Below are 13,428 nucleotides of genomic sequence, written 5' to 3'. Positions count from 1 at the left end.
ACCGCTAGTTCCTGATGTGCTATGATGCATTCACTGTGCTGACACCAGAACTTATAGCATACTTCTCTCCACCCTAGTTCACAGAGTTTTTTGGACAGTTTTGGAGTCTCCAAGTCTCCCCTTGTGAGCATGAATACTTTCAAGCACACTGGTCTGCACTGGCACAGATGAATGGCTTTCAGTTTCTTCAGGGACCATATTGCAGTTAAATGTAATAAGCACTTTTTATTTTCCTTTCTAAAAAATACTGTAACATTGCTAACAGCCAGCCATGGGAGATACTTAAGTATGCAGCTAACATTGATCCTCCTCTGCTTTTTGCTCTCTTCCATTTCACTAACTCCATCCAGTTGTGCTGGTAAATAACTGAATGGTAGGAATTTGGTCTGTTTGCCTTTCTGTTCTTATCACCTCTGTTCTCATTTCAACAAGTGGTTGCCTTTCCAAGTTTTACTGACTAAAAGTATTGTAACCCATGCACAGATCTTTGCTGAAGGTTTATAGTGCCTGGGACTTTTTTTCATCTTTTTAGCAAAGCGATTTGAAATGCCAGTAGGGAAAAAATGACAATGATATATATGGCTGAAGTTATAAAATTAAACTTCTGACAGCAGGAAATGGTGAAGCAAAGGTTGCACTCCTCAACTCTGTTCTTTGGATATTTGCATGATACTGAAATCTTGAATTAAATCACACTGTATTTCTATACTGTAAAATGTTTTCCATGTGTACTGCAGTTCCATGAGCCTATGGGGTAAAGGAGTCCCAGATGCATTATTTAGAGATTATGCAGCTCTGCACATCACGTTCTATTTCATCTCCAAAACAGTCTGAGAAGTTCTTGTTTCCCAAAGTCTAAGACCACCAAAGTTGTGTTTCTCCCACAGAGTGGTACAAAGATTAAGAACAAGAAGCTCCACATTTTTCAAATCAATTCTGATTCAGATTCACCTTAAAGTGAAATTGTTCTACTTCAGCTCCTTGTTCAGGACAAAAGCAGTTAATTAAACTGTTCAGGTAAATAAAGAAAGTTAAAATGAAGGCTCATCTCACCAAGGTGGTTTCTCTGAATTTTGAAATTATTTCCAGCACCTCTGCCAGATTCTGTGCACAACTTACATTCCCACTACTCTGACTTGCACCTTTTCTCTAACTTCCGAAATCTCCAGTGGGTATTGAAGGAATAAGTGAGAAGATGGTCTACTGTGCTGCACAGGGAATAAAAGGAGCTGAAGAGTTTTATAAGGAGAGATGGGGATTACTGGAAGGAAGAGCAAGAGCACCATTAGCTCATTTCCACCCTCACCATTAATTCCCAAGCACTTTAACACAAAGGATACAGAATGCATACATTTCTAGTAACAATTGATGAGGACAGGCTAGCTTGCCCTGCTGGTAATCAGAGCATGCTGTTAGCTATAATAGTCAACTGTTGCCACCAGAACAGGCATTAAAATAGAACTGGCATCCCCAAGAAATTGCATTTTAGTTACAGCCCTCCTTAGCCAGCCTAGAAAAGAAATATTGCTCAACAGGTTCTCATTGGAGGATATCAGGTTTGAGACCAATGTTTACTCTAAACCAATGGTGAAAATAAATATTTAGTCAGGCTGGTTCAGGGCCAATAGAGATGAGATAAATACTTAGGTTTTAATGAAACTCAGGTTAAATTCCAATTCATAAAAGAATCCTATTTAAACAAGTTCAGGTTAGGTTTGACTCCAACAGATTCCACAGGATTTACAACAGTAGGAACAGACAGGAAAAATTTAAAGTGTATGGATTAAGGGTGATAACATGTGAAAATCTGCAGCAACCTCAGGTTTTTCTGAGTGGATAAAATTATATAAATATCTATGTTCAACTGCAAAATACTAAAGAGCTGAAGGTTTCTTCAAGTGACCACCACTGATGCCGATCCTCTCACTTTCAAAGGAAACTGACTGTCTGTCCAACAAGATTCACCTTCACCATTGATAGAGTGTGATTAACAGAAGCTCCAAACAATTTAATGAGGACAGAATAGGAAATACTGCTAGCAATTGCAGGAACCTATTCTGGGACAAAGCTGACCTCTGGCTGGCTAATTTTTAAACACAAGAATAGGGTTTAAATTTTAGTAGACTGTAAGACTAAATGCAGACATGCACATTTATTTTATTCAATGACTCCATTATATACAGAATTGCAAGACTTTTTAGAAGCTTGGAGGTGTTCATCCAGATACTGGACTCATACAGTTGGAGATATGTTCCAAATATTTATGTAATGCCTTACAGAAGTGCGGAAATGCAGTCAAGTTACATGGATCAAGTACAGATTTTCTGTAAAGGCAGAATGAACTAGAAATACTCTTTAGATTAATTTAAACTCATTGACCTTTCATTGCCCAATAACTTCTTGCTTTAGGAAAAGCTACTGGGAAAAAAAAAAAGGCCAACTCAATATTAATTTTATGATGCTTTTTTTAACCCATGTTGACATCCAGTTTTTAAAATCTGCAGTCATTAAAATTAGCCTTATAATCTCAATGATATAAATCCCTCTTGCTCCTCAAAAATACACTGAATCATCAGGTAAAGGTCTGACAATTTAAAAAAATGCAATTTAATTGACAAAGGAATTCTCATTTGCAGATTTCATGCACGGAGTCGTGGAGCCTGAAGAAGAGTGGAAGAGTGTGGCACTCACTGGGACGAATGTTATGATGACTGTAGTAACTCCCTCAAGAAAATTTTTCTTGGGCAATTTTTCTGCAAATTAACTTCTTAGGAGAGCTGCTGGAGCAGCCTGGGGCAGTTACCTGAATGGTCAGCTGAGGATAGCCCTGAGAAAGAGTACAAAATCAAACTGTAGTGATCTTTCTGAGGTTGCCTTCTAGCTCCTCATAGGATAGTAAACAATCCTGCCTTCTAATGAAACAAAGATTTTCCTTAACTAACATTAACTAACATTTCCTTAACTAACATTAATGGCCATAAATGCAAAATTAGAACACCTTCCTTTACTGACTGCACTGATTAGATCTGTGTTGACTGCAACAGGTGTTCAGAGACACAGCTCACATGAAGACAAGTCACTCAGGTGTCAGTAATGTGGAGGAATCCCACACTACAAAACTACATGGCTTATGTCTATGTACAAGCTAAACATCTAGGTTCCTCTTACACCTCACTGCAGAACACAGATGCTTGAAGAGCATAATTTATGCCATCCTAAAGCAGATGTCTCAAAACAGTGACATTAATTGCAATCTAAAGTTGCTTGGTTCCCCTGGGGAATCTAAGTGAGACACTGAAGACAGGACATCTGTCACTGGAGTGCTCATACAGCCTGCCCACAGACAATACCACCTGTGTGTCTAGAATACACAGAACTGTCTGGGATGATGTTTGACCAGATTTACCATGATAAAGAGGAATGTGACCATCAGCAAGGTTAAACAGTAATCAGGAAATGACAAAGTGACTTTTGAAACAAAGGAGTAGTCAGTTTGGGAAATAATAGAAAAGGAGCATGAAAATTTGCATCATGGAAGAGACTCAGGGTGGAGAGAACAGGAGCCAAAACCTGGTCAGGCACTGCCACAAATCAGCCTGCTGGCACCACAGCTTCTGCCTAGATTTCAGGGAATACTGAGATGTAAGGATGGGCACAGGTCCTGCATAGGTACATGTGAAATGGCCACCACAGAGCAGGGGCTCCCTCTTCTCCAAGCAGAGATGCACAAAAGAAGGGAAACTGCATCCCAGGAGAGCAGGACTGTGTAATCTGTGTTGCCTGTGAGATGGAGACTGGATAAACATGGGTGAATGAGCAGATATCCCTAGAGTTCCCAAGAGTATTTACAGAAGGATGTTTAGGAATGTGCAATGTTAAATGAAGAGTTTTAAGCATCTGGTATAATGATTTATCTCTTCTGTTACTGAAATTGATAGAAGGTATATTATAATTACTGGTTGCCAGTTGATTGTACATCATCAGTTAGACACTTAACTGAGACACTAAACAACTAAACAGTTGTTTAACCAGTGTGAACTCCTATGTTTTTTCCTGTAACAGTAACTCCCCTTTAGAGACATAGATGAGCTCTGAATCTACCTTAGAGGCAAGGAGGTAGAAGAAAAGAGACCACTACTGAGCAATTCAATGCAATTTTGACGTTTACATTTTGGGATTTAGAACATCCTACTTTAGATAATTTCTATTAATCAGTTTTGAAAGATCTTGCTGGTTCCTAGTTGTAGCCCTCAAAATGACATGGCAGAAAAAGTTATCAGGATAAGAGTTGAAAGTAAGGTTTATGTCTGAGTGGTGAAAGCATGACCTTCGGTTTCAAGAAATTACCCTTTTTGAAGTAGCAAAGGGCATCCTCTCCAGATTGTTCTGCTGTGCACTGGAGCTGTTGCACTCTTTCTGATCAGCTGGATCTTCATGCTCTCGTGGTCTTACAGTAATTGCCTCTTCTTGAAAATAGCTTGAATAAATTCAATAAATCACTAAAAACTTTCAATATAGGCTCCATTCTCTCAGTTCACTTTTGTACATTCATTCTTTTTACTGGATCTCTCTTTGGTGAAATTTCTTCACCAGGTCCAAATACTTTTGGGCATAAGTAGTTGTTCATAGGCATAAAAATACTCTTTTACACACAAACAAGAATCTCCTTGATTATATGTATGGAAGTATCTAAATATCTAACATGTCTAAAAGAATAAAAACTAATTCCACACAGAAGGCAAGGAAGAAGCATACTTAGCAATAAAGCTATGTTCTATATTTTCTGCTAGCACAGGTAGACCTTTCCACTGACCAGAGGGCATAAAGATAGTCAAAGGCCATGTAATGGAAGAAAAATGTACTCATGAGCCATGTACCAGTGGTTCCAGAATAAAAACAGAGAAAACAGTTCAGTAATTTATCATAAGTTTATCGCATTAGCTTCAGGTAAATCTGTTTATTCCACTCCTGATTTATTGTTATGATGTGCCCTATCTCTGCAGCTCTAACATGGCACTTGATGAAAGGGGAAACCACATTAGTATCCAGCTATTTTTAACAGTAGATTTCCCACATCTTTATATATTTTTCATTACAAAAGTTTTTAAAAAAGATATTAAATTGTCCAGAAAAAAAAATTGTTCACAAAAACCCTGACATCTTGACCCTTAACACTTTTATAACTTAATTACATGGAGAAGAAAAGGCCATCTGAGAAAGGTTTCTTTTCTCTAAAGCTTCTTGCTCTTAAGACTAAGTCCAAAAGCAAAAAGCCACTCACCAGCTTCAACTACCATGAAATTCAGCCTTTTGACTGAGACTGAACTAAGAATGGTTTCCTAACTCAGCTCTGACATTTTAGTGGAAAAGTAATGGTTATTACTATTATTAACAGTATTTCCCAGGTTGCTGTGAGAGCCAAAAGTGTATCAGCTTGACTAACGGAAGCTGGAATTCAAAAAAAAAGGAAAGATGAGGAGAATGAGGATAATAGGAGGCAGGTCCAGGAAAGCTGGAAGCCACAGAAGGGCATGCTTAGAGAGCTGACTGGATTAAACAGCCAAAGCAAGAGGATATGTGAACTGGAAAAACACCAGAGAGCTAAGAGCCAGGATAATAGTGTAAAAACTTATGACATATCCACATGTTGTAGAGGACAATCAGTCTCAAGCTCTTACTTGGCTAAATAAGGAATATTCAGAATGAGAAAAGCAGAAAAGAACTCAAGAAAGAATTTTATTTGTGCACCGCATGAACAGGTTGACACAGATGAAGAAGACAAAGAAGGAAGAATTTCTTATTCTTTGTTTTAAGATGAGAATTCAGGATATGAAATCAAGTCATATTTGACTTTGATGTAGTTTTAAAGCAAACAAATACTCTTTCTCAAGGAACATGTAAATAATCTGTACAGTATCATTGTTTGAAGGCATTGCTAAGACCAAAAGCATTCATAAATTTAAAAATCTAGGAGAGAATTGTATGCATAAAAGCCCACTGGAGCTTATTAAACATCAAGACATATATTCATTACACTTCCAGTTTTGTGTTTCTAACCCCGCAGGTTACCAGAAATAGATAGAATCTGCCTAGGGACCATTACCACTTTATGTTTGTCCTGTTACACAGTTTCATGATGCTCTCTTGACTGCCACAAATGGAGTATCAGACTAAGCATGTCTTTGATGTCCCCCAGTCCAGAAAAGCCTTCTGTTCTTATATCAATGAAAAGAGAAATTATAGATACCAAAAGGAGAGAAAACAGAGATGGCATTTGTATTATTTGTTCAGTTTCCCAGAAAGAAGAGCATTACAGCATTCTAACAGAACCTAAAGAGCAAATTTAATTTAGTCCCAAATAACCCTGCAATCTAATTGATTAAGAATTGATGGTAATTTTTCTTGTGTGTTTGCTCCTGTAAGTGACAGGGAAACGATATGAAATTAAAAAACAAATAAATAAACATAAAGCAAAAAAATCCCAAGCCCTTCAGCTGTTTGCAAGAATTTTGCTCTTTATCTATATGTATGTTTGCATTCTATCTCACTTTAAATGTGTGGCTAATACTCAAGTAGTACCAAAGCTGGCCACTTGACGGCGATACTGCAACTTAATTTCCACCACGCTTGGCTCAAAACCAGACCAGCCTGTCATATTAAAAGACTGATTTCCTGTAAAGGTGAGGGTCCAATTTTATTTGCATGTATGTAAAGTCAAAAAAAAAAAAAATAAAAATTCTTTACTCAAATTTCCAAATGCATAATACACAAAGAGAGTTTCAGTGCCAGTTACATTGATTCACATCATAGCACTGCTTTAATAAATTATACTTACTGCACTTCCTGACTGGAAAATTACTTAAGAACAGTTTCATCCGAGCACATCAAGAGTTATGCAAGAACACCAGTCAAGGAATTCAAGTCCAGGAGGCACCTGTCTATTTTGGATGAGCAAAAGGATGATGAGCCATAGCAGGGGCCACGGGAAGTTGCTGACAGCACAGAAGAACCTCCCCTGATAATGCAGGATGTGGTACTTCTGTCTACAAAAGTGCATCCCTTCATAAAGCACGGGAATCAGGTTGAGAAAGGTTAATGGCAGGGCAAAGAAAGCAGTGTGTTAAGCCTTGAAATAATTAATCATAAACTACTGGTTTGCACACTGGTTTCTATAAAAGAGATAATTATTCAGGGGTCACCATTCTTCTAAATACACACATATAATGTCGATTAACACAAAAGGAATTATTGCATACATTGACAGAGATGCTTCTCTTTATTGGTACAATATGAAAAATACAAAGCTTCTATTTTATCAATATTTTTTCAACACACAGATTGTCTAAATAAGCAGTTTCCAACTCTCCTCAAAGAAATACGGCTATTACACAAGCCTCATATCTAAACATCTGTGTAGAAGAAAGCCATTTTCTTCCCTGCATCTCTTGTATCTTCCCATGCTGGGCTCAAATCTGGAGCCGCACTTTTGTTACCCTTTGACTGCACACAAAATCCTCATGACAGCTCAGGATTTACCTTCTTTTGCTTTCTGAAATGAAATACTGAAATATGTATAATCCAGAGAAAGCCTGTCAGCTGGTGAGCAAAACTCACTTGAACTCTTCCTGAACTGCCATTTGACCAATGGTTATTCAAGGAATCATTCTGAAGCCATGCCACTATGACGATAAAAAGCAAATATGCATTGCAAAAATCATTTGCAATAGTTTAATAACCAAAAGGCAGTGGGGAATGCAGTATTATTTAATGAACCTCCTGTTTTTTCTTTACACAGTTTCTCTCAATCATTGATATCATATAGCTACCCCATCTCCAGTTGTTCTTTTAAATCTCCCTTTCATATTTCCCACATTCTAGTAACTCCTAGCAACCATAAGGCATTGTTGTACATGGGAGATCAAATTTTGAACATACTTAACATACTGAGTTTGTGATAGCAAAACAAAGTTAACCATAAATGTGGATGAATTTCTCATTAAAAATGTTGTAATTATATTGGTATGAGAAAAAATTTCCTGACCAGAGGACCATACACACTGAGGAGGTCTCTAAATTATGGTATAATGTTACTGAAAGCAGATAATTGAAATTTGCATTAAAAAAATATATATTAAAAAAGACAACTTAGTCAGTTATGGAAAAACACTGGCAAATTTTTCCAGACCAAAGTCTTCCCTCTAGGCTTATTTAGTCCCCGTTGGGTATTCTGTCAATCAGTGGAAAAACAGGTCTTGGAGATTCTGTCTCTATGTTGAGAGGTTGAAGCTTCAAAGTGTGGCAGTTTCCATCCTACACAGAGCTGGCAGAAGCTGGAAGCTTAGGAGATTTCTGGACCAGGCTCCTTGGCTGCTACAAGTATGCATTGCTCCACTGACTACTTTGGGAGGGATGAATCTCCTGGAATTGTATGCCACACTGGCAACTGATGGAGGGCTGCATGAAGTTTTTGAGAAATTTGACAAAATCTCTTAACAAAGGATATCAATGGCTGAATTCGTATCTTCTCCCAAGACCTTTCTGATGGGTGACCTGCCAGCTCCTCTGAATCAAATACAGACCCTCTATGTGATTTTCCCAGTAGTGCTTTCTAGCCACTTTATGAATTCCCAGTGTCTCACTTCTCCTGGAAGTTCTCTGCCCCCTTCCATGATCTTTACAGGGCAGGGCACACTGTGCTGAAAGGCAGCCTTACACACCCCATTTTCCATCATTTTGTTAATTTGCATGTCAATATCTACATCACTACAGATGTGTTTTCTTTCACGAAAGGTGCCTATCTTTTGGGGTTTTTTTCACCATTTTGATGAGTTTGCCTGAAGCTATGGAAGGCATAACACCACAACAGCATTAAACAGATTGGAACCCCTATAGATGCACTGCTAGTTCCATCTATCATTTTTATTGCTTCTTCAGCTGCCAAAGTGCTCTGTAAATGGAGGCTGGCACCCTGTTCAGCAGACTTCCCCCAGTGGGAATTGTTTTTCAGAGCCAAATCAAAATAAGTAATGACTACTAGCCCTTAACATAGTCCTACTTGAGCTGCAACAGTGATGCTGCTGGATATTGTGCTATTTTAATAAACATAGACCAAAACTGAATCCCAGGATTTGAAAGTAAGTGACCATTACTCTTCACAAATCTAAACAGAGGAAAATACATGACAAAGTAATATATCTCTATGGATTTCCATAGTTTAAGTTGGGGGCAAGAGAGAAGTAGATTCAACTCACCTAATTTTGGCAATCGAGAATTTGGCATGTTCTCTAAGAATGTCATAGCCCATAGAAGGAAGCAAACACTTTCACCAGGAAACTCATTCCAAAACTGGTGTCTAAATGGAGTAGGATGATTTGTTTTCTAGAGGTGTCTGTTTCTTCAATGACTAGAATTAGATAATGAGCTTAAGCTAGGCACTCCACTTGGTGAGAGCTAAAATCGTAGAACGTACCAAACGGCTGATATCATCAACAGTCCTGACAGTGATACCACAACTCAGACTCATCCAAAGCCATGACCTGCTCCTACCCCAAGAAGTCTACATGGGCAAAGCACACCCATCCTTTAACAGCTGCTGCAGGAGCTGATCTATGTAACCTCAATAAATCATTGTCACATTGTGACTTTAATTCTTCAAAAGAGAAGAAGCAGTGGTACAACTGTAGTTTCTTCACAAGGAGCTGATGTGTTACAAGCACAGTCCCCTGCTAGAAGAAGAAAGGAATAGGAAGGCATATTTGCAAGTCCATGGGGCTGCTGAGCAAGCAAGATGTGGAGAGAGAGAGGTGTATCTCCACGTACTTGGACATGTTCAGAATTAATCTAAGACACATATGAAACATCCTTCTTCATAAAATTGAGACTGGGGGGAACCATCCTATCCATGGTACACTTCATTCCCTTTATTTAGAAGTGCCCTGACCCTCCTCTAGTCTGTTTTACTGCATCTAAAAAAGAAATCTAAACAAACTGTTTTAAATATTTACTTCCCCTTTTTACAACACTGTCAATATCCCAGCAAAAGTTGCTACTGCACAGCAGCACCCAAACTGCTGTGCTTTAGAGAAAACACTGACTTTGCAACTACTGTCAAATGTCACCAATAAAAATGGGCTTGGACACATGCAAATCCCAGGCCCCCAGTGCACAAGGCAATGCTTTCCTCCTTCATGAAGCAAACTCCACTTGTTCTGAGAAATGAAAACTGTGTATTAGAAGAATATTCACTGTAGGATGTGGGCTGCTAATAAAGAAGGGGTAAAAGAGAAAAAAATATTCTCTAGTTTTCTGTCTATGTACTTTGCCTGAAAGATGTAAAGCTGAGGAAATTAAATGTTTTACCTTTATGGTAAAATGCTTCTTCTTGGGCGGATGCCAGACCGTGGTGGTTGAATGAATGAATGCCCGCAGAGGTGTTAAGGATGTCACAAGCACATATGCTTTGATGATTACAGAAAGGTCTTGAGCTTTAAGGATGTCCTTGTGGTCTGATGTAGTTGATACTTGATTCCTGGAAAGAAATAAGAATATGTTGCATTTATTATTGTTATAGCATTAAATATATGTAGCATATATTACAGTTCTTTTGAAAATGAGCTATAAGAAAATAGTGAAATAGTGAAATTAGTGGAAATAGAAAATTAGCCTTTTTTCCCCTAAATTAACACAGTAGATTAAATCAAGTAGGCTGGAACAAAGCTTTACATCAAGTCATTTTACTGATTTCAGCATTTTTAACTCTTAATTTCTAAACAAATGAAGGAACTATATTTGCAGGGAGTGATGTTTGAGGGTACATATGGGTAACTGCATTGTGGGAATAATTTAGTGTTACAAATCCAGAATATTCAGAGTGAAAGATCAAATCAAGATTAAATTAAACATTATCCAATCATCTTAAATATCAGAAATACATAGTCAAGGTATCCTATATAATGCTGATTTGTAGTGAATTCAGAAGAACATCCCCACCCAACCCTGCACTATTGTTAGCACTTTCTTCTGTAACAAAGGGACAGAAACACGTGATGCTGTGTACTTCCCCTAATGAAAGCCAGTCATTTCAAATATTATGAAAGACTAGGATCCTAGAAATAACCCACAATAAATCAGTTAAACCTAAGAATTCTGCAAATAACTTTGTTTAAGAAGTGACACAGCTCTCTATAAACTGGCCTACCACTACCACAGTACACACAAAGAGAGTCAGCCACATAGAAACAGAACAGAAAAAAAGCAAACCCAAGAAAAAAACCTGTTATTTAAAAGCTCATTACTTGGGAAAATCTGAGCTATACTTGTGCATATTCACAATGGCGCTATTAACCTGTTTTGTTAAAATCTCTGAGTATCAATTTACCTCACAGAAAATTCAATGGAAAGACGACTACAGAAATTATTGGTCTCTAAGACTGATCACTGGTAAAAGACAAAGGGCTCTTCTTCCATTTCTGTGTAATTTTTGGCAGTATGTGGCCTTTCCAGACCTCAATTGTGCTATCTGTTAAGTAAGTCTAATAAGATCTGTCTTAAGGAGAACTTTTTCTGCCCTTTGCAGAACAGCAGGTCCTCAGAACATAAAATTTGTGAAATAGTGTAGTGTAGGAAACAGCACTTGATACCAGATTAATTATCAAGTACTTCTTGGTTCTTCACCTTAAGGGAGAATCTCTGTGCAAAGAACTACACATGAGGGTCTGTGGTAGGGGCAAAGCAAGGATAGGAGCAGGAAACAGCTCAGCCACCTTGGGACCTAAAGGTTCTGGGGTGTCTCTGGGTCTGTATTTATCTGTTGAGGTGCTTCAATGTCTCAACATAAAGACTTGGATGTTTGTACCAAGACATAATGCAAACTTGGCTAGTAACAGAAAAAAACATTCTGCAAGTAAGAGATGCAATACATCCAGGTGCTCCATCTGCTGTAGTCTCCTCTTTTGCTCCATTCTGCATCCTTGACTCCCAAACAACTGTGTGCTGAAGCACTGGCAGTTTCAGAGGGTGGGTTATCATTAACTTACAGCTTAGTGCTCATGCTCTGCTTCCACCAGTGCTGTGGATGGGAGGCACGTGCCTGCTCAGTGATTGTGCTGCCCTGGGACACATTTCTTGCGGTGCTGGCCCTTGACAGTCCAGGCTGGCCAGAACAGTCTGGGGTGACAAGTGGGAGCTGCAGGTCTGGAAAAGTACCAAGGAGATGAGAAAGGAAGTCAGCAGAGCACTGAAAGTAGGAGTGGACTCCTGCTGCTAAGGATTAAATGTATAAAATACAATAGACAGAAAGGAGCTATCAACATCAGATGAAAATGTAAAATAACAAATGCTGAGACAATAAACCTTTTTGGATCTCCTAGCAGAGAGTTTCACCCCCACCAATCATTCCTTTCCAGCTGCAAGCTGAAAGGCATAGCTGCAACTCCCACTTTAGAGGTGAGTGCAGCAATAATGCATACAAAAAGCATCCCCTTTTTCCTTCTAAAAATTTTTGAAATCCTTGATTTCCAAATATAGAATACCAAAACATACTTTCTTATGAAGCATTAATTACAATCAAGGGGGATAAAAATTTCCTTTACTAATGACCAAGGGACTTTGCCACTGTTATAACATAGCTCAATAAATAAGCACATATCCTTGTTTCTGTGTTCACCATTAAGGCTACAATTTGCAGGTACTAAAACCTATGGGAGTCAGTTCTGCCACCAAACACAGTGGGAGCAGGACTGATGTACCACAGTTCTCAAGGTTATTGAGGCATGTGACTATTAATAGTAATCAAAATATTGTGATGTGAGATCAGTCAAGGAGTGGTATGTATTTTCTGCTTTTACTGTGCTTGATAAAAAAGGCACAAAGCCCTTATGTTGTGTCAATATTTCATGTAGGGTAGTTTTCATTAACTTAACACACCTCATGTTTCAAGTTCTTAAGTAATGGCCAGGAAAAATCAAGCTGTTCAAATTATTCCCAAACCATATTATTTTTCTTTTTAATGACATACTGCATTGTGCTATGTTATGAATTTATGTGTAGAGCTTATTTTCTAAAGCATGCGCTCTCAACTTTGGTACATGAAATGAAAAATAAAACTGATGTTGTGTTCCTGGTGATGAGCTGTAAACAGACATTTAAAGAAAAATACTAGTCATTTGCCTGGAGAGGCTATTAAAATGACATTGTGGTTGTCTGTATTTATTGTCCATTCATCAGATCAGCTCAGCTCAACCTTCCAGTCTCAACTGGGATCTAGAATTAATCTGGTCCTCTGCCTTACATACACCATCACACCATACACATAACAGGATTAAAGGCTCTAATAATCAAAACCAGGCGGTTATTTATTAGACCACATCATGCTCAAATTATATTCACACTACACTGACATCTTTCTGCTGTGTTATGTATTATAACTGA

At 38.2% G+C, this 13,428-nt stretch overlaps 1 protein-coding gene across 2 annotated transcripts in view; it reads right to left on the bottom strand.

Annotated features, from left to right (window-relative positions):
- LOC131591391 (cadherin-like and PC-esterase domain-containing protein 1) overlaps positions 1 to 13,428 on the bottom strand; it is a 148,168-nt gene that overhangs the window by 87,759 nt on the left and 46,981 nt on the right. For both annotated transcript variants that reach the window (XM_058862020.1, XM_058862019.1), the window contains 2 exons: positions 12,036 to 12,192; positions 10,360 to 10,528 (listed from right to left, as the gene is read on the bottom strand). In XM_058862020.1, the coding sequence (XP_058718003.1) occupies positions 10,360 to 10,528; positions 12,036 to 12,192 (326 nt within the window). The remainder of the gene's footprint in view (positions 1 to 10,359; positions 10,529 to 12,035; positions 12,193 to 13,428) is intronic.

The sequence above is a fragment of the Poecile atricapillus genome, chromosome W (assembly GCF_030490865.1).
Source record: "Poecile atricapillus isolate bPoeAtr1 chromosome W, bPoeAtr1.hap1, whole genome shotgun sequence".
NCBI classification, from domain to species: Eukaryota; Metazoa; Chordata; class Aves; order Passeriformes; family Paridae; genus Poecile; species Poecile atricapillus.
Note: the sequence above shows the minus strand (reverse complement) of the source record. Positions and strands in the feature narration are given on the sequence as shown.